This window comes from Oryx dammah, unplaced genomic scaffold, assembly GCF_014754425.2.
Source record: "Oryx dammah isolate SB20612 unplaced genomic scaffold, SCBI_Odam_1.1 HiC_scaffold_15, whole genome shotgun sequence".
Lineage (NCBI taxonomy): Eukaryota > Metazoa > Chordata > Mammalia > Artiodactyla > Bovidae > Oryx > Oryx dammah.
In genome coordinates this window covers 48303156-48321886 of record NW_024070199.1, presented here as the reverse complement: position 1 = coordinate 48321886, position 18731 = coordinate 48303156, and the positions used below count along the sequence as shown (strand labels likewise).

The following is an 18731-nucleotide window of genomic DNA, read 5'->3' as shown; positions in this document are numbered from 1 at the left end:
AACGGCCACTTCTCACCAACGTTTTTCCTTCTTATCCATTAAGAGTCTGCTGCAGTGTAACAAGACACACGGCTCTGAGGTGTTCTCTGGACACTGAGCACCAAGACCCAGCGCTCCCGGGACTGAGGGAGCCCCAGCCCCACCTCGGTGGCCCCACAGCCGGCCTCCCCCCCGCCCCTGAGGCCCAAGACAGAGGGGACGGCACATCCCCCGGGGAGGAAACCGCCCGACGGAGCGGCCAGAGCCGCGGCTGCGACACCAGCCCGGGCCGGGTTAGACCCGAGTCCCGGTGTCTTCCGCAGGCTGGGGCAGAGGGAGCCAGCGTATGCCGTGTGCAGAGCAGGGCCCCCGGGCCGACATGGGGCCACACTGCTCCCACCCACCACGTTTCAAGGTCGGTCAGGCTCTCGCGGAGGCTGAGGGAGGTTCCTAAGAACAGGGACTCATCCTCTTCCTTCATTCGAGCGCCTGGGATCTCCAGCGCAACATGCCGACTCTGAGCAAATACACGGCCGGTCCATCAGCCTCTCCTGAGTCCACCGACCAGAAAAGGCTGCCCTCAGCTGCGGACTCTCGAGGAAGGGCCATCTGGGATGGGGTGGGGGTCATCCGAGGGCATAAAGGCTCAGTGAGGCCCCCACCCGAGGGGCAGCCACAGGCCTGGGGGACGCAGCCTGGCTGGGGAGTGGGGCGGATCTCAGGGCGGCGGGGAGGTGGGGCCGGTCTCAGGGCAGTGGGAACACGGAGGACCCGGGCGCCTGGGGGAGACCCACTGTGGGCCCTGCACAGGGCGCCAACTAGACACTCTGTGTGGTCCCCCTCCAGCCCCACTGAGGTACAGGGTTCAGGGGGTCACACAGGATGGAAGGTCTGCAGCTCCTGACCTTCCCTTTTTGTTCTTCTGTTTTGAAAAGTTGCTAGTGGTTTATTTAAGAGAAACAGGAAGGAAAAATGCTCTCTGAATGCCAGGGAAATGTTTTCCCCTCGGCGTCGCACAGCAGATCTTTGCCTTAAAAGGCAGCGTGTGCTTGGCCTCTGGGTGCGGCGCGGCAGGGCCAGCACTGGGTGGGGGCCACAAGGTCCTGCGCTGGGCCCAGGCGCAGACACGGCACACACACGGGGGCACCTCAGGAGTCCTAGGGGGTGCGGGTCACAGGGGACAAGTGTGGACACGGACCTCTGGAGGCCCTGCAGCTCCCCCGGGGGCACAGAAGGGACCAAGCCCCAGAGGGGCTGTGGACACTGGTGGGCGGAGCGCGTTCTGGAGCCTGGGTCTGAGCCCGGAGCCGCCGCCGCCCAGCGGGAAGCCTGCACTCGCCTGGACGGTGCTGCACCCACAGCCCCGGTCTCACAGGGCCAGCCCGCAGAGTGCACCTCCCACCCCGAGTGGCCCTCTGCTCTGCCCATCCCCGAGCGTCTGCCCACGGGCGACTGTCCGCTGTGCGCCCGGCCCCGCTGACCTGACCCCCTCGCCTCTGCTCCAGGTGGCGCACCTGGCTGGGGCCAGACACCCCGAGGCGGCGGGCGGGGGGTGGAAGGTGCCGCCATCGCTCGCAGAGGGCTGGGGTGAGGGGGGCCCAGGCCGGAAGCCCCTGATGGCCCCCCCCGCGCCCTGCGCTCCGTGCAGCTGCCTCCCCCTGGGGGTCTTCACGTGGGCAGCTGGGGCAAGAGGCAGAGGAAGTGGGCCTGGAGCCGGCGGGGAGAGCCCTCGGGCACAGGCTTCCGGCGACACGCAGTGACCCTGGAGCCGGGTTCTTGTCGGCTCGGGCACTGGATGCCCTCCAGCTGACGCCCCCCAGGTGCCGAGCGCCGCTGCCGCCAGCTCCGTTCATCAACTCCTTCCAAAGGCACCATGGCCAGCTCGGCCCCAGGCAAGGCCACCCCAGGCGCCACCACGAGGACACCTGTGGCGAGGTCCTGACGTCCGGGAGGGGCGGGCAGTCCAGGTGTTTCCACAAGCCACCCCTCCAGGCGCCGGGGCCTCCAGGCACAGAGCCGGCAGGGTGGCCCTGGACTGGGGGTGCGGACACGGGGACGGCGCCCCTCTCCCCTCAGAGCCCGGCCGGCCCGCCGCCTTCCCCTGATACCAACAGATACCAGAGCAGCCAGCACCTTCCCGGGCAGGGCTCCGGGTGGCCTGGGCCGGGGGCCGAAGGGGGCTGACGGAGGCGGGCGGCCTGCGCGGCCTCACGGCTGGAGGGGAGCTGGGTTACGAGCCTCCTACAGACGTGAGGACGTGGACTCCAAGTAAAACCCAGGTGCTGGGTGGGCCCCACAGGGAAGCCCGAGGCGGTGAGAGGAAGGAGGCGCCCAGGGAGAGAGCTCACCTTCCCAAGACCCCACGTTCTGACGAGCGGGCCTGGGGCACCTGCGCTCTTGACACCTGGAGACCAGACTGCCCCCGGCCATCTTCTCACGGGTCCTCACGGGCCCTGGCGACCAGCCCCTTCCTAGAGCAGGGATGTGGGGGCAGAAGACTGGGAAGACCCCCACGGAACCCCCGTCAAATCCCCACGGGCTGCAGCGGCCAGACGCTGTGGGGAGACACATGAAGTCGTTTCTCTTCTAGGTTAGAGGCCAGGCGGTCAGCACCCCAAACAGAGCAGGCTTTCACAAGCTGTGCGTCCCCACCAAACAAGAGACCAGCTGAGAGGGAAGGCACCGGGCAGGCCGAGGGTGGCGGAGACCCCCAAGACCAGTCCTTGCGCAACGGGTGCTCATGGCGTGGCCCCACCCGGCACCGCAGCCTTCAGGGGCCGCCATGCGCTGAGCCTGCATGCTTGGGACTTCTCTCCAGGGAGGTAAGCTGCTCTTCTGACTCCTGGCTGAATCGCCACCTTTGTGTGAACTCCTCCTGGTCCCTGGGGCAGGCCTCGGCCTCTCTCTCCCAGACGGCTCAGAGGGCTGGCCCTGCCCTTGTCCTCCTTGGCACCCACTCTGGGTCTGGGCCCCCCCGCCACACTGGGCGCACACGGCAGCCCCCCACACTGTTGGGGGTGTCACCGCTCCTAATCAGAGCCAACGTCCCGGAGGGGGCCCTGCCAGCGTGCCCACACCCCACACCTCTACACGGCAGCTCACTCTGGGTTTCTGCTTACGACCCCACAGAGTCCTCCATGGTGGGGGGCGGCCGGGCGCGGCCCTGTGGGGAGGAGGGTGGCAACCACACAACCCCGGGGACACGGGGCACGGAGCCCGCCGGTGGCCCCTCCCCCAGGGCCCGCAGCAGCACAGCTGGGCCTCCCCCAGATGCCTGTGCAGCCTGGTTACAGTCAAAGAATTAGGAGAGCAAAAGGCAGTTTTCCTCGAGAGCTGTGATGCCCCCAAATCACAAGCAAACACATGGCGCGGGTCTCGTCTGAACTGCAGCTCCTGGGGGAGGAGGGCAGTGCTCCTCCCCGCCAGCAGCGTGTCCGGGGCCCCCTCACCGCGGGGCTGAGCTGGGCCCCAGAGCACGCAGCACAGGATGGACGCCCCGCCTGGGAGGGCCGCTCCCCAGCCCACCCCCTGCCCTCCTGAATGCCCGACTGAGACGCTTCCACCCTGATGCAGAAGAGGCTCTGGAGAGGCTCCAGCCTCTCACGTGGGACACTGGAGGCTCTGTGGAGCAGCTGAGGGAGGTGAGGAAAGAAGCCCCACGGCAGACACAACCAGGGCAGGCTCTGGACAAGGTCGCTCGTCACAGACTCTGGTCACCCTGCCCGGGGACCGGGGGTGGTGAAGGTGTGGTCCAGGGGGCTCAGCAGGGCATGACACCGGTCTGCTGCAGGCACGGCTCACTGCAGGCAGACGCCAGTCTCAGGAGCCCCCTGTTCTCACCCAGACCCTCTGGGCTGGACACCCGCTTTGGGGGCTCCCTGCCTCCCACAGACAGCAGGAAGGGCTGAAGTCTAGGGAGAACCTCACTCCAAAGTTCTGAGCACGCCCAGCTGCTCCCGCCCCAGGCCCATCTGCTCCTCAGCCCAGGCGGGGTCTACATAACACGGAGACCTGACCAGGGGGTGGGGCACTCCTCCCCAGACAGCCCTGGGGCGGGACAAGGGACTCTCCGACGCCCGCTGCCCTGCCACGCTCACCTGAGCACTTTGCCAACTGCCTGAAGCACTGTCTTGCAGCTGAGCCCGGCCTTGGGGGGCGGGCTGAGCAGAGCTCGGTCTGTGGGGAGACCACTGTGGTCCCCGAGCATGGTGGGCAGTGCAGAAGCGAGCCGGGAAAGCAGGCGCCCTGGCCCCAATGCTCCCTGCCTTCCTTGCAGCCCTGACCAGGAGCCAGCCACGCCGGCCAATGAGGCAAGTGGGGCGGGGAGGGCGGCCGGGCCCCGGCCGGGCAGGGACAGCAGCTGCTCCTTTTACAGGCAGGGCTGGCCAAGCCCGGTTACTTGAGGGGACGCCTCAGTCGCCTTTCAAAGTGGCGCCGCTCAGGCGCTATGTGGGGTGAGGCCACTGCTGCGGGGTCGGCGTGGCCCCAGAGAGGACCTGTTGCCGGGGATGCTCTGGGCAGGCAGGGCTGCGGGGAGAGGCGGGCTGTGCACCCGCAGAGCGCGGAGGCAGGCAGGCAGCGTCTCCATCCGAATGCTCTTGGGAAGACAAGCTGCCACGTGGGCACGGGGCAGAGGGCGGCAGACCCTGTGGACACGGCCAGAGGCCTCCCGAGGGGGCACAAGACCGAGGTCTTCGTCACGCGGGCCCCGTGCAGGACCGTCCAGGACGAGAAAAGCAGCCATCCTACAGGACGACCCCGGGTGGGCTCCAGCCTCTGACTGGCCACAGGCCCAGCTCGCTGTCAGCGCGGGGCTGGCCTGCACTCAGCAGCAGCCCCATCCAGCAGGAGCGTGGCCCCGGAGCGGCCAGGCCCCCACACCTCGGCCTCAGCTGGACTCTCTGCCCCACGGCCACACCCCACAGAGCCAACCATTCACCCAGGCTCAAGCTAGCTCTGCGCTGTGGCAAAGCCCCCAGGAGGACAACCCCACACACGGTGGAGCAGGCTGGCTGCCCGGCCACACCTGAGGACCAGGACAGGACCCAGGCACTGTACTCACCCAGGGAGCGTGACCCTCCCTGGGTGGGGAGGACGCGGCCTGCCAGGCAGCTGGTGCAACTGAGCAGAGGGTGCCTCCAACTCCCCGCCACAGGATGAGAACTGCCACTTCCTCAAGGGGCCCTGGGCCCCCCTATCGGAGCAGATAGAAGGCCGAGACGTGACCCAGCCACCCTGCCGCCGGGGAGTCCCCTTCCTGGGCGCTCTGGGCTGGCAGAGCAAGGGCATGGGTGTGCACGCCCACCTCGACAGCTGTGTCCCCGCCCGGCGGACACGGCGCCACGTGGAGCTGGGCGTGCACGGACCCTGATGCCTCCGCCTCTGGCCCGCCCCTGGGGGCCATGCCCACCCCGTGCCTGTCTGGAACCCTCCCACTCATGGCGCCCCAGCTGTGAGGGCAGCAGAGCCCAGAACCCTGGTTGAAGGTGCAGGAGCACGTGGGTCACGTAAAAGCAAGTAGGCAAAACTTCAAGGCTACGTCCAACGAAAACGGAAAAGAATAAGAAAGAGTGATAATTACAACAATCCAGAAAAACACACATAAACAGATGAAGCCCACGCCTCAATGAATGTGAATTTGGAAACCTCAGACATAAAGCGAATTAAACAAAGAACTGACACGACAGACAAAAAGGCCAGTAAGAGCGAGAAACGGGAGCTCCCAAATGAAGTCTAGGCAGGGGAGATGCAAGGCGGGGGGGCTTCTTGCTTTTAATGAAAAGGGAATGAAGACCTTTCTCCACTGGGAGTAATCAATGCTGGACTTGCCCTCCACCATCAACAACCTCACACTGGATACAACATAAGAAGCAACTGGTTTCAGACGCTGGAGGACACGGGGGATGGTGCCCTGGATGGCAAAGAAGGCCTGGGGAGAGCCACGATGGCCCACTGGAGGGCCCAGGGTCTCGGCCACGGCGGACACAAGAACAGAAGCTGGGGCTGCGGACACACGGGGCAAAGCAGCAGAGGGAACGGGGCTTCCCAGGGCAGGGCCGCGTGGATGGACAGAGGGCCACTGCGCCGAGCCCTGCCTTTCTGCTGGGGTCCTGTCTTGTCTCCTCCTTGAGGTGTCTCCTCCTCTGGGCTCCTTGGCGGGGAGGTGACCAGTGAGGGCCTGCGGTGGTGCCTGGCCCCTGCCTGCTTGGACCTGCTCGGCGGGGAGGGGACCCCTGTGAGGGGCCCCAGCAGCGAGTCTGGGAGGCCAGACGGGCAGAGGTCACGGGCAGCGCACCGGGGGGACGGGAGGCCGAGCGCCGTGCTGCGGGCCCTCGGGTCCCTGGCTGAGCCCGCCAGGACACTCGCTCCAGGAGCGGCTACAGGAGGACACCCCACCCAGGAGGATGGGCACGGCCGACCTCAAGGCTCGCATGGGCCTAAAACGAGTTCCTTCCCCCCAGCCGGAGCAGGACAGGTGGAGAACTCCAGAGGTCAGTGGTGAGAAAAGCCGGCCAGATATGAAATAGCGCCATAACCCCAGCAACACAGAACCCAAGGCTGAGAGCATCAGTGGTTTCCAACCTGAGTCCAGGCAGCTCACAGACACACAGAGGCATCCCGCAGCAGACAGGCCAAAGACCCTGACGCTGGGAAGGGTCGGGGGCAGCAGGGGAAGCGGGCAGCCGAGGGCCAGACGGCTGGGTGGCATCACTGACTCGTCAGACACGAGCTTCAGCAAACTCTGGGAGACGGCGGAGGACAGAAGAGTCTGGCGTGCTACGGTCCACGGGGTCACAGGGTCACAGAGTCAGACACGACTCAGTGAATGAACAGCAGAAGCGAACACCACCCGAGGCACAGCTCCCGAGGTTCGTGTCCAATCGGAGCTCACCAACCTCAGGAAAGGAGGACAGCCCATCAGTGAGAGCGACGTCGCTCAGTCGCGTCCGACTCTTTGCGACCCCGTGGACTGTAGCCCACCAGCTCCTCCATCCATGGGATTTTCCAGGCAAGCATGCCAGAGCGGGTTGCCATTTCCTTCTTCAGAGATCTTCCCTGACCCAGGGATTCAACCCGGGTCTCCGGCATTGTAGGCAGATGCTTTACCGTCTGAGCCACAGTTCAGCTCAGTTCAGTTCAGGCACTCAGTCGTGTCCGACTCTGTGACCCCATGAATCGCAGCACGCCAGGCCTCCCTGTCCATCACCAACTCCTGGAGTTCACCCAAACTCATGTCCATCGAGTCCGTGATGCCATCCAGCCATCTCATCCTCGGTCGTCCCCTTCTCCTCCCGCCCCCGAATCCCTCCCAGCGTCAGAGTCTTTTCCAAATGAGTCAACTCTTCGCATGAGGTGGCCAAAGTACTGGAGTTTCAGCTTCAGCATCATTCCTTCCAAAGAACACCCAGGACTGATCTCCTTTAGGATGGACTGATTAGATCTCCTTGCAGTCCAAGGGACTCTCAAGAGTCTTCTCCAACACCACAGTTCAAAAGCATCAATTCTTCGGCGCTCAGCTTTCTTCACAGTCCAACTCTCACATCCATACATGACTACTGGAAAAACCATAGCTTTGACTAGATGGACCTTTGTTGGCAAAGTAATGTCTCTGCTTTTCAATATGCTATCTACGTTGGTCATAACTTTCCTTCCAAGGAGTAAGCGTCTTTTAATAATTTCATGGCTGCAATCGCCATCTGCGGTGATTTTGGAGCCCCCCCCGCCAAAAAGTCTGAAGTGTTTCCACTGTTTCCCCACCTATTTCCCATGAAGTGAAGGGACCGGATGCCATGATCTTCGTTTTCTGAATGTTGAGCTTTAAGCCAACTTTCTCACTCTCCTCTTTCACTTTCGCCTCTAGCTCTTCACTTTCTGCCATAAGGGTGGTGTCATCTGCATATCTGAGGTTACTGAGCAATCTTGATTCCAGTTTGTGCTTCCTCCAGCCCAGCGTTTCTCATGATGTACTCCGCATAGAAGTTAAATAAGCAGGGTAACAATATACAGTCTTGACGAACTCTTTTTCCTATTTGGAACCAGTCTGTTGTTCCATGTCCAGTTCTAACTGTTGCTTCCTGACCTGCATACAGGTTTCTCAAGAGGCAGGTCAGGTGGTCTGGTATTCTTATCTCTTTCAGAATTTTCCACAGTTTATTGTGATCCACACAGCCAAAGGCTTTGGCATAGTCACACTAGGAATCGAATCAACTGATGAAAAAAGACCCCAAGAGGGCTCAGGGAGAGAGTGAGAAGACAGTGGCGTTAGGGTCACCGTGGCTGCGTCCCGCCTGCTCCAGAGACGAGAGAAACACTGGACACATTCCAAGGAGATTTTTAAAAACGTGTTATTTGAAGATCCCAGTTGAACTTGCAGAAACTGAAATATCTGAGACAAAAAGTTCCCTGGATGGAGGCCGAACGCTGAGACACAGTGGCGACGACAGAAGGTACCACAGCAGGAGCGCGAGGGGAGGGCCACGTCCGCCTCCTGGGAAGACCCCGCTCCTCCTATGTCTCAACAGCAAAGCCACACAGGACACAGGGACAAGGGCTGAAGGGACTCTGCAGGCAGAGCAGAGGGGCCAGTGTGAGGGGCCACGCGGCCGCCAGGCTGGACATGAGTGGCACCGCACTCAAGAGGCTGCAGCCAGGGAGCGAGCGAGCGAGCGAGCGAGCAAGGGCAGGCAGGCCCCAGGGGAAGGCGGCCAGCATTCTCAGACCCCAGCAAGCAATCCGCCAGGTCACAAACTGGAAACAACCCGTATAGCCGCCGGCAACGGGCGAACAGGCCTCCAAGGCACCAGCCAGCTGAGTGAAGCCCAGAACGCCCGGGGACGAAACCCCGCCCCCTGCCGGCTGGTGCTGCGGGTGGGCCTCTGCCTGGGCGCTCGTGCCCTGGAGCACAAGCCGCCCTAGTCAGGTGCCCTGCATTCAGGACGCTCGGGCGTCTGCACCCCCATACCCAGGCCCCCGCCAGGAGCCCAGAGCTCAGAGCCCATCCCTGAGGGCAGCTGCCCCCAAGGAGAGGGCCTTTCAGGACACAAACAACGCCCTGGACCTTGCTCCCACAGGCCCCCGAGTCCTTCACCATCAACAACTAGGGGCTAGGCCCAGGCCCCACTGCCAGAAGGGCACCCGTGAGCACACAGAAGGTGCGCACTTGGCCCGAGTGCCCTGGGGGCGGATGGACCCAGGCTGATGAAGGAGGGCCTCAGGGCCCCCGACGAATCCCCCTGCCCGCTTCCTCGGTAAGACTGCAGGCGAGACCCCACCATGGGTTCAAGGTCCCCAGTCCCACGGGCGGACTTTCAGGAGAACAGAGAGCAGCCTGCTGGGCTAGAAGGTGAGTCTGGAGAGCTCAGGCCTCCGCCGGGGCCAGGAGGCAGGGGGACGGCAGAGCTGGACCGGAGGCACCTCTGCGCCAGAACCCTGTGCAGTGGGGGCCCTGCACTCGGGGTCCGGACAGTCCTCCCAACCGCCGAGCTCCTCTCAGACCATCGCACACCAGGAAACAAACCCCTAGCCACGCTGTGCAGGGGGGATGTCACGTGCGTCTACTTAGATACCTAAACATGCCTCCCGCTGAGTGGGCAAACAAGTTCTCCAGGCCGGAAGCCACCCGCATGTTTACTTTCAAGACAACCAGCTGCACGGTCCGGCCTCCAGGCTCCTCCAGGGCTGCATAGGTGGAGCGCGTGTGTGTGCGCGGGGAGGCGCTGTGTGTGCGCGGGGAGGCGCTGTGTCTGCGCGGGGAGGCGCTGTGTGTGCGCGGGGGTGTGATGCAGCTGCTGGGCAGCCGTGCCCTCCCTCCCCACGCCTGGCCCAGGCTTCCCCAGTGCAGCCCCGCCACCCCGCTGGCCCCCGAGGGCGCTGTGGACGGGCACAGTGATGGAGCTGCCGCCCTCCGGGACCACAGGCCCTCCTCCACAGGCCTGTGGCTGGTATCAGGATGTGTCTCTCCTCGCCCGCCACCTTCCTGAGCTCCGGTAAGCTCAGCTCAGTCGTGTCCGACTCTTTGTGACCCCATGGCCTGCAGCACGGCAGGCTTCCCTGCCCATCACCTCCCGGAGCTTGCTCAAACTCATGTCCATCGAGCCAGTGAACTCCAGGAAAGGACGCAGAGAGGGTCAGGTGGCCATGTCCACCCGGACACCCTGCCTGCCTGCCCTTGACCCCTTCAGGAGGCTGGCCCCAGGCGTGCAGAAAGGGGCACGCACCAAACTGGGCATCCTGTCCAGAAGCAGCAGGAACCGACACTCAGTCCCTGCACATAACAGGGCAAGCCGCCAGGGCCCGGTCCCTGGCCAGTGATGAGGAGCTGGACAGGATCCACAGCAAGGACTTTTCCACCTCAAGAGGCCCCGTGAGAGAATGAAGAGGTGAGCATCGCACACTGACCCAGGACTCCGCTCTCAAAATGCAACGAGATCGGGCAGGCGCGGTGATAGACACTCCCCCAGAGCAGCTGCACCCACACCCACCAGGACAGTCAGAATCAGAGCACGGAGGCTGACAGGGCCAGACAGCACGTGCAGACACAGACCTGAGCCTCCACAGGCCACACACGCCTCCCTGGGGACCCAGCTACCTGCTCCCCTCGGCAGAAGGACGAAGGCACCGGGCACACGGAGACAGTGGGGGTGCTCACGGTGGTGCGATCCTGGTCTGAACATGCGGAAAGGGCGAAGCCGGCCGCGCCCCCTCTGTGCGAGGCTGCGCCTCACGAGAGGACAGAGGACAGCTCTCCACAGTGGCGGGCGAGCCTCCCCGCAGCAGACTTCAAGGGCAGACCCCACACACCGGACACTCGACGGTCCCCTCTAGACGGGTTCAGGTCGGAACCTGAGGCCCGCGGCAGCTCAGTGGGTGCTAAGCCCCGAGGGTGTGGCGAGGGCCGTCCAGGGTTCTAGACCAGCCTGGTGGGAGGTCAGAGACTACACATATCTGTCAAAATTCAACAAAGCTTACGCTTCAGGCTCAGTGGAATTTAAATTACACCTCTGCAAGCTGACCAGAGGCAAACACGCCACATGCCCACAGCAAAGCAGGGACTCTCACTGGCGCCCCTGCAGGGAGTCCCGCGGGACCCAAAGAACCCACAGCCCACAGGGCCCCCACCAAGGACTCCAGGCACACGGCGCCCAAGGGCAAGAGGTGCCAAAGGCCCGGGGGCACCAGAGGGCCGGGCGCCAGCTCCTTTCCGGTTCCACGACTCGGGAGGGGCACAGGGCGCCAACCTGAAACCCACACCCCTGTGCGCCTGGAACTGCCGTGCTTTCTCTTCGTGCGTTCTATGGCAGCAGAGCTGTTCACTTATTTCAGGAAAGAGAAAGGGGCCACTGTGCTGGAGGGTCTGCTTTCTAGGCTAGATGTGGTCTCAAGCTCTGTCGCCCCTTTCTCCAATCCCTTTTCTCTGACTGATCTATTTCACAATAACAAAGAGCTTCATCTAGGTTTTCAAAGACAAAAGGGAGTAGGCAAAGGTTTGGGGGCCTGGAGTGGCCACACAGAGGCTCCTCCTCCCAGGCCCGCCCTGTTCGTCCTCAGAGCCCGGAGAGCACCTGCACTCCCTCCCCACAGGCCCCCGGGCACCCCTCCCGCAGCCACACCACTGGGGCCACATCCAGAGGCGCCAGCAGCCTGGTGAGCTTGAGGCTGGGTGGGTGGGCGGGCGGAGTCCCTGTTCAGAGCCCTGCGAGTGGTTTCAATCAGAAGGGCTGGGACACCTCGCTAAATGCCGCAGCCGATGCTACCAGTGGTGGTAGTGGGGGTGGGGTGGGGCGGTGGTCACCACGCTGGATCTCAGAGGGGAAAGCTAGAGATCCACTCAAAGAAACCAGCTTGGAGCCAAGGAGAGTGCACACACCAGGGAGAGGCGGAGGTGGAAGGCGGGTGGGTAGGGGGTCCTCTGCAGTGACTGCCTCGCAGCCAGCACAGAAACAGCCTCCTGAGACCAGAGGCCCCCAGAGGGGAGGAGGCAGGAGCAGAACCTCCCGTGGCGTCTCCTCACCGCCCGGCCTGCTCTGGACCTGCTCCGCCCAAAGCCAGCTGGAACCTCAATGGCCGGAAGCCCCGGGCACTAGCTCCCGGGCCTCCACTGCCCAGGGCGACACCCTCGTGCCAGCCCCAGGCCTGGGCCAGCCCCTGCCCCATTCCAGCGCTCCCCTCTCCAGGCCCACTCACCTGGCCCGACGCCCCATCTCTAGTGCAGCAGGCGGAGGCAGAGCCGAGACAAGGTCCACCTCTGACCCCACTGCCGCTGGCTCCGGGGCGCTCACACCTCCAGGAGGGCAGGCCCAGGACCAAGGGACATGAATTTCTACTCCTGGCAAGAGCGCGGCTGCCCTGGGCAGGGAGAGGCAGGCCTCACAAACAGCCCTGCGGCTGCTCAGGCAGCAGGTGGGTCCCTGGGAAGTGCAAGGGCCACCCCGCCTCCCTCCCAGCCCTGCGCTCCTTCTCTAGAGGAAGAGGAAGCCCCAGGCCACCAGGGCCCCTGGGAAGCTACCCATGCTCCTCACACCAACAGGGAGAAGGGCAGGCCCCCGCCTCACGCAGCCCAGGCAAACAGGAGCCCGGCTAGCCTCGCCCGCCCGAGGCTGAGCACTGGGTTCCCTCCGCGTCCGTCCCGTGTTGGCCCCCCACCCCCGGACCGCCCGCCAAGGAGGGCAGAGAAGACGTGCGGGTTGGAGCGGAGTGCCCCCCTGGGCCTGGCTGCCAGGGGGAGCTCGAAAATGCCCGGGCGCTTGAGCAGGGGGCAGCCAGGCGGGAAGAGCTGGCTGCACCCCACAGGCTAGGGGCTGGGAGCAGGCCGTCAGCTTCGTGTGAGGTTCCAGCCAAGCCAACTGCCCCCTGGCGAGAGAGGCTGGTGAAGCCCAGCGAGTGGCCCCTGGGCCGCCGCTGACTACGGGGCACCCAGGTCACGCAGCCGCCACTCCTGACCCCCCAAAGCGCTGGCCCGGACACAGGGACCGTCGCCTTCCCCCATGAGCCCTCCCAAGCCCAGCAGGCACAGAGCCCAGGCTGCCTAAGAAAAGGCTGAGGTGGGTCCTGCCAAGTCACCCCGCCCTCCCTGCTGGTATAAAAACGTCGGAGGCAACATTTAGCCCAGGCCCTGGAGAACGAAATGGCAACCCACTCCAGTTTCTTGCCTGGAGGATCCCAGGGACGGGGGAGCCTGGTGGGCTGCTGTCTATGGGGTCGCACAGAGTCGGACACGCCTGACGCGACTCAGCAGCAGCGCACAGGAAGGAGGCTGGGCGAGCCGCCTCCCCAGCCTGGGGCCCGACCCCGACAGGCGCTCAAGCACAGACATTGGGACTCCTCTGAATCTAAAATACCAGTATCCAATCAAGAAACGGACTTCCCTGAGAAAAATGTCAGAGAGAGATGGACGAGGCCCACTGCTCATGCAGGGCTGTAGGGAAGCTTCCCAAGAGGAAGGGATCCCGAGAGAAGATAGACTGGGAGCTCGGCGGGGACGGAGAGTGACACCCCTCTCACGGTGAGCGCCCCAGGCTGGCCCCCATGCCTCCAGGGACACCCCGTCGAGTGTCTGGGACAGCCCTGTCACATCCAGGGAGATGTCCCCGCGACCCAGGGGCGCCCGAGGCACGCCAGGCTGGTGGAGCAGCTTCCTGTCGTGGACACAGGGCACGCGGGTGGACCCAGTGGCACCTGCCTCCCTGCCGGGCTGCTGTCCCGCGTGGCCGTCGGGCCCAGGGCAGGCCTGTCCCCGGGGGCGTTTGCAGGGCTCTGTGTGAGACGGTCTGGCCCCCGTGGAGGCTGCTGTGCGAGTTCTGGGCATGTCTGAAGCAGGTGAGGTCAGAGGCACTGAATGCCTTTTCAGCTTTCCATATTTTCAGCTTACGACAGCTTTGGTGGAAGGGTGAGTTGAGGGAGATCTGTGTAAGGACAGGCCCCTAACAAGGGTCAGACTCCTGGGACAGAACCTGCAGCCGCCGCGATGCTTCCCAGGTGGGCTCCTGACGGGGAGCCCAGGAGGACAGTCGCGGCCCCTTCTGCCCCCAGCTGCCTGCTAGGCTGCGCCGCCTCCCAAGGACCCCTTTCCTCTCCCTTTGGCACTGGGCCTCCTCAGCAGTTAGTTTCCCGAAAGAAGGCGGAGAAGAAGTACTACTTTTTCCAGAATTCGCAAGTGAAAAACGTTTTATTCTGTTCTTGCACTAGATTAATAGTTCGGCTGATGTGAAATGACTTCCACTTTGGAATTCCTTGTTTTTTAGTTTCCGGGTTGAATTTTGTTCAGATTCCTGGTTAGTTTTGCTCTGTTTCCCTCTGAAGGTTTCTGAAATCCTTCCCTTAGCCCATGCTCTAAAGGTCCCACTCGTGTTTCCTGGTGGGAGCGGGGAAGCTTTCACTCTGTGGGGCACGGGATGAGCCTACTCAGTCTCAGCTCACTTCCTGTGATTCTAGAAATCTGCCAAGTTGCTTCAAGGCCCCTCTTCTGGAACCCCGCCGTGGCTCAGAGGCCCCCGCACCAACGCGCCGACATCTTCACCACCGCCGACCGCGTGGCATACCTGGCGCTGTGGCCCTGCTGGGAAAGACCCCCAACTCACCGCCTCTTCCCTTACCAGGACTTCACTCTGTCATCCCACCTCCCGCCTCCAAGTGCTCCTGTTAATTCTCTGGACGTTCTTCTTCTCTACCGGTCGGTTCTCACTTGCCAGGGGCTCCTCCGGGCCCTGCAGGCCTCTCAGGAGACTAACGGCAGTGCCAGCCCATCTGTGTATTCCGTCCGCTGCCTCTTTTTCTACTGGTTTTGGTCTCTGCCTTCCTGTTCACACAGTCCATGAGACACGGGGTGCTTCCTGGCCATCCACTCATATTTAACGATGGGCGCTAAGGAGCTCACCGACAGTTCCGCTCGGGGGGCTGAGGGGGGCCGAGGGGGGACAGGGCTGGTTCAGGCCTCACGCAGGGGGCACACCCACCCCTCCACTGTCCCGTGTCTGGAGGGCTCTTCTCCTGGGCGGGTCAGACCCCGTCCTTCCGCCTGGGGAGTGGACGGCAGGCGCCGGGGCCCTGGACACAGGCTGGGCGGGAGCTGTGCCCGTGGCTCTGCCCGGCCGAGGCCCTGGCGCGGTCCCGGCACGCGCACTCTCGGGACGGCGATGCTCGGCTTCAAGGCAAGCAGGAGGGAGCAGGCTGTCCAGCTGCTCCCACGCACCCCCAGACCGCCAGCCCGCCCCTCGGAGGTCCCGAGGTCCCACAGCCCTGGGAGCCGCGCTAGGCTCCTCAGACTTCCGCTTCCTCGCGCCTGCGTTCCACCTGCTCGCCAGCCTTCCAACTTCTGACTCTGCTGTCTCCCCGCTTTGTTCCCATCGGTCTCTGCCTTTCCAGAGCCCTCAGCTCTCACTCCAGGGAGCTGGGGAGGGAGCAGATTCAACATACAAGTGCAAAGTCCGCTCTCTTCAGGCGAAGGAGCCAATGCGACCCCTGGGCTCTCCCCTCCAGTGGGGCCCCTGGGCTCTCCCCTTCCAATGGGGCCCCTGGGCTCTCCCCTTCCAATGGGGCCCCTGGGCTCTCCCCTTCCAATGGGGTCCCTGGGCTCTCCCCTTCCAATGGGGTCCCTGGGCTCTCCCCTTCCAGTGGGGTCCCTGGGCTCTCCCCTTCCAGTGGGGTCCCTGGGCTCTCCCCTTCCAGTGGGGCCCCTGGGCTCTCCCCTTCCAATGGGGCCCCTGGACTCTCCCCTTTCTGACAGCTGCCCCCTCAGCTGCCACTCACCTGAGGGGTGCTTCCAGACAGGGGGTGCTCACAAGCTGCCCACACCCCTCCTCCGCCCACCTGTGGGCAAGCTTCCCACCCAGTTCAGGCAGATTCACAGACGTGGGCCTACCCTGCCTAGGGGGCTGGTGGGCCTCAGAGAAAACTCATCTTAACAGTGTCCCCGCACAGCTCAGCCTTGCCCAACTCCCCTCCCTCCATCCCTCATCCTCAGATACCAGTCAGAGAACCCTGGGATCCAGCCCTGAGGGTCAGTGGGCTACCCGCATCCTGTCCAAGGCCATGGGCTAAACCCAAGGCCCCGCCCAAGGCTTCCAAATGGACGCCTGTGTCTTCATGGAGACATGCCCAGAGGCCAGCACAGAGCACAGGTCCGCCACCCTCTGGACTCTCCGGCCGGAGCCAGGCCGGGGCTGGGAACCCAGGTTCCTGCCTGCACAGGAAGGGCAGGCCACGCGGGCAGCAGGCGCGCCCACATCCGCCCAGAAAGAGGCCCTGGGGAGCCTCCTGCTCTCGGCCCCTCAGCCACCCTGCCTTCACAGGACCACACCACCACCAGCCACCCCCCCTCCTCGGAATTCCGAAACCACGTGGAGGAGGGCTGTGCGGCTCAGGGAGGTCCCCACCCCCTCTGCTGAGACCACAGGCGGAGTCCCTGAGGCTGGATGACCTGCCCCAGGTCTCAGACCACCGTGGCAGAATGGGTACAGCGGACAGTGCGCTCTGCCGGGGGTTGCTGCTTTCATGAGGCTTCTAGGAAGTATTGACAAAAACTTCACTGAAAGTCAGTGAGCGGCAAAAAGCAGACCCTGGCCTTGGTGGCCCTTAGCTGCTCAAACACGGGCAGTCACTGAAGCCAGCCCCCCGTGGACAGGGCACAGGATGGACACGTGCGCCTGAGGGCTGTCACCTGAGGGGTGCTTCCAGGCAGGAGGTGCTCACGAGCTGCCAAGAACCCCCCAAACAGGATCCCAGTGGGGGCGGCGGGGGGGCAAGGTGCAATGAAGGAGGCCAGCAGTAGGGCCGTCGAAGGCCGAACAGCTGCTTCCTCGTTCAGACACTCACACTGAGACACTGATGCTGCCGGGAGCCCCCTCCCCAGGCCCTGCCCCCGCCCCACGCAGGTGGGACTCGGAACCCGAGGCTCCCACCTTCCCACCCAGTGGAGCGGCAGCGCCGCGCAGCCCGCATGGAAGCGGGGCCCCGCCGGCAGAGGGAGACCGCTCCGCCCGCCCGCGCTGCGGTCTGAAGCCCTGTCCCGGGGCTCCGGGCTCCGGCATCCTGCGCGTCCGGCGCGCCCTCTGGTGGACGCAGGAGCCACAGGCGGCGCTTTCAGCCTGCCGGAGCCTCCCGCCTCCTCCAGCAAGTGCGGGAAAGAGCTCCCCGAGCCTCCCCATCCCCGCCCCCGCCCGGAGAACCTCGAGGCGGGTCAGACGGCCTCCTGGGTGCCCCTAGACCAGCCCAGAGGCCTGCAGAGCGGGCTGGGTGGGCTGGGGCAGAGAGCGGCCAGCACTTCCCAGAGTGCCCCCTCCCCATGGGATAGCTGCGGGGCGGTCCAGCCAACTCCCGGCTGGCAGAGCTTCTGCACCGCCTGAGCCCCCAGGATACACGACGTGGGGGAGCATTTTCCACAGGAGCAGAACGCAGGTGGCGAAGGCAAGGACAGTGATCCGGCAAGTGTGGCTGTGGGAAGAAAAGGAAATCTTCCCGCTGTGCAAACAAGGCGCCAAGCACCAGCTGCTTCCAAGGTCTCGCTCCACCTGACTGGGATTCGAGGCTTCTGCCTCCTAGAGGAGATCCCTCAGCACGGTGAGTGCGGCTGAAGGAAGGGGCAAGCAAAAGCCTTTCCCCGCAGCGAGCACGTGAACCCCAAGAGCACCCCGAGACCCTGCCGAAGGCTCATGAAGAAAGGTAATGAAGGTGTCGAAGCAGGCTCAGCCCCACTGACAAGAAACCCCGTGCCGGGAGCGATGCTCCGGTCAGCAGACGGAGGGTCAGAGAAGACGGGGGCGGCCACCAGCCAGCCGGGGAGAGGAGGCGCGGGAGCCCGTGTCCCAGCCGCGGGTCCCGAGGACAAGCAGCAAGGAGAGCGGTGTTCGTGACAGTACCACGAAGCGACCGCCCCAGACGGGGTCACGCTCACGAGTGGCAAGGCCGTGGGGGGTGCGGAGCCAGAACAGACCCAGCCTCCCGAGCTCACCCGTCTCCTCCACACTCTCCATGCCTCTGCGTCCTGGGCCAGGCCCCACAGCCCCTGCCATCAGCGTGGGGCCACCAGGACCCGCGGGCCAGACAGCCCTGCACAGCAGCCCCCCGAGACCCCGCAGCTCTTGGCCGGCGCCACTGAGGCTCAGGGGAAGGCTCGGCCCGAGGAGGGACGCAGGACGGGACTTTTATTTGGGAAAAGCCTCCCCTCACGCATTGACACACCTCACCGCTGTGGGTTCCGGGAGTGGAGGATGTCAAAGGCAAGGGTCCCGAGCTCCGCGGTGAGCTCTGAGGGGCTTCGGGAAGCCGCAGCCAGGCCGGGGTGGGGCTCGGAGAGACGAAGGGGTGTGGGGCCCCCGTGAGGAGAGGCCGGGGCAGGAGGGACTGCCCCAGAGCTGCAGGGGGCCCCGTGCCGCTCCCTTCACTGTGGACAGCGGCTGCCAGGGACTGTGGAGGACCACCCGGGTCCCAGCGCCTTGGGGGCCCAGCGCCCAGGGACCCCCAGGAGGGGCTGTGCTTGGCCCAGGCCCGTCCCAGCAGCAGTGGCTCAGCCCCGCCTGACACTGCACGCCGCAGGCACACGCGCACACGCGCACACGCAGCGCGCCCCAGGCCACGTGACAGGACGCATCTACCAGGGGTCGGGATCACAGCTGCACAGAGGCCTCCACCACAGGTGGCTGCGGCCTCTGGCCCTCCGTCTGCGGCGGTGTGCACAGGGCCTGGGCTCCGCCGGCTGAGGGCGTCCGCTGGGGGTCCTTCCTGTACACGCAGGGGGCACACGAGAGCCCAGTGCAGAA

The 18731-nt window shown here is 64.5% G+C and overlaps 1 protein-coding gene across 3 annotated transcripts in view; it reads right to left on the bottom strand.

Moving 5' to 3' along the window:
* Positions 1-18731, bottom strand: part of MOB2 (MOB kinase activator 2) — a 52192-nt gene that overhangs the window by 14371 nt on the left and 19090 nt on the right. Inside the window, exons 1-2 of one of the 3 annotated variants that reach the window (XM_040255400.1) lie at positions 2328-2420; positions 384-496 (exon numbers count right to left, since the gene is read on the bottom strand). The exons of 1 other annotated variant lie outside the window; for it this stretch is intronic. In XM_040255400.1, the coding sequence (XP_040111334.1) occupies positions 384-460 (77 nt within the window). In that variant the 5' untranslated portion in view covers positions 461-496; positions 2328-2420. Of the gene's footprint in view, positions 1-383; positions 497-2327; positions 2421-4076; positions 4207-18731 lie in introns of those variants that run through there. One more of the 3 variants, XM_040255398.1, reaches the window with a different exon arrangement.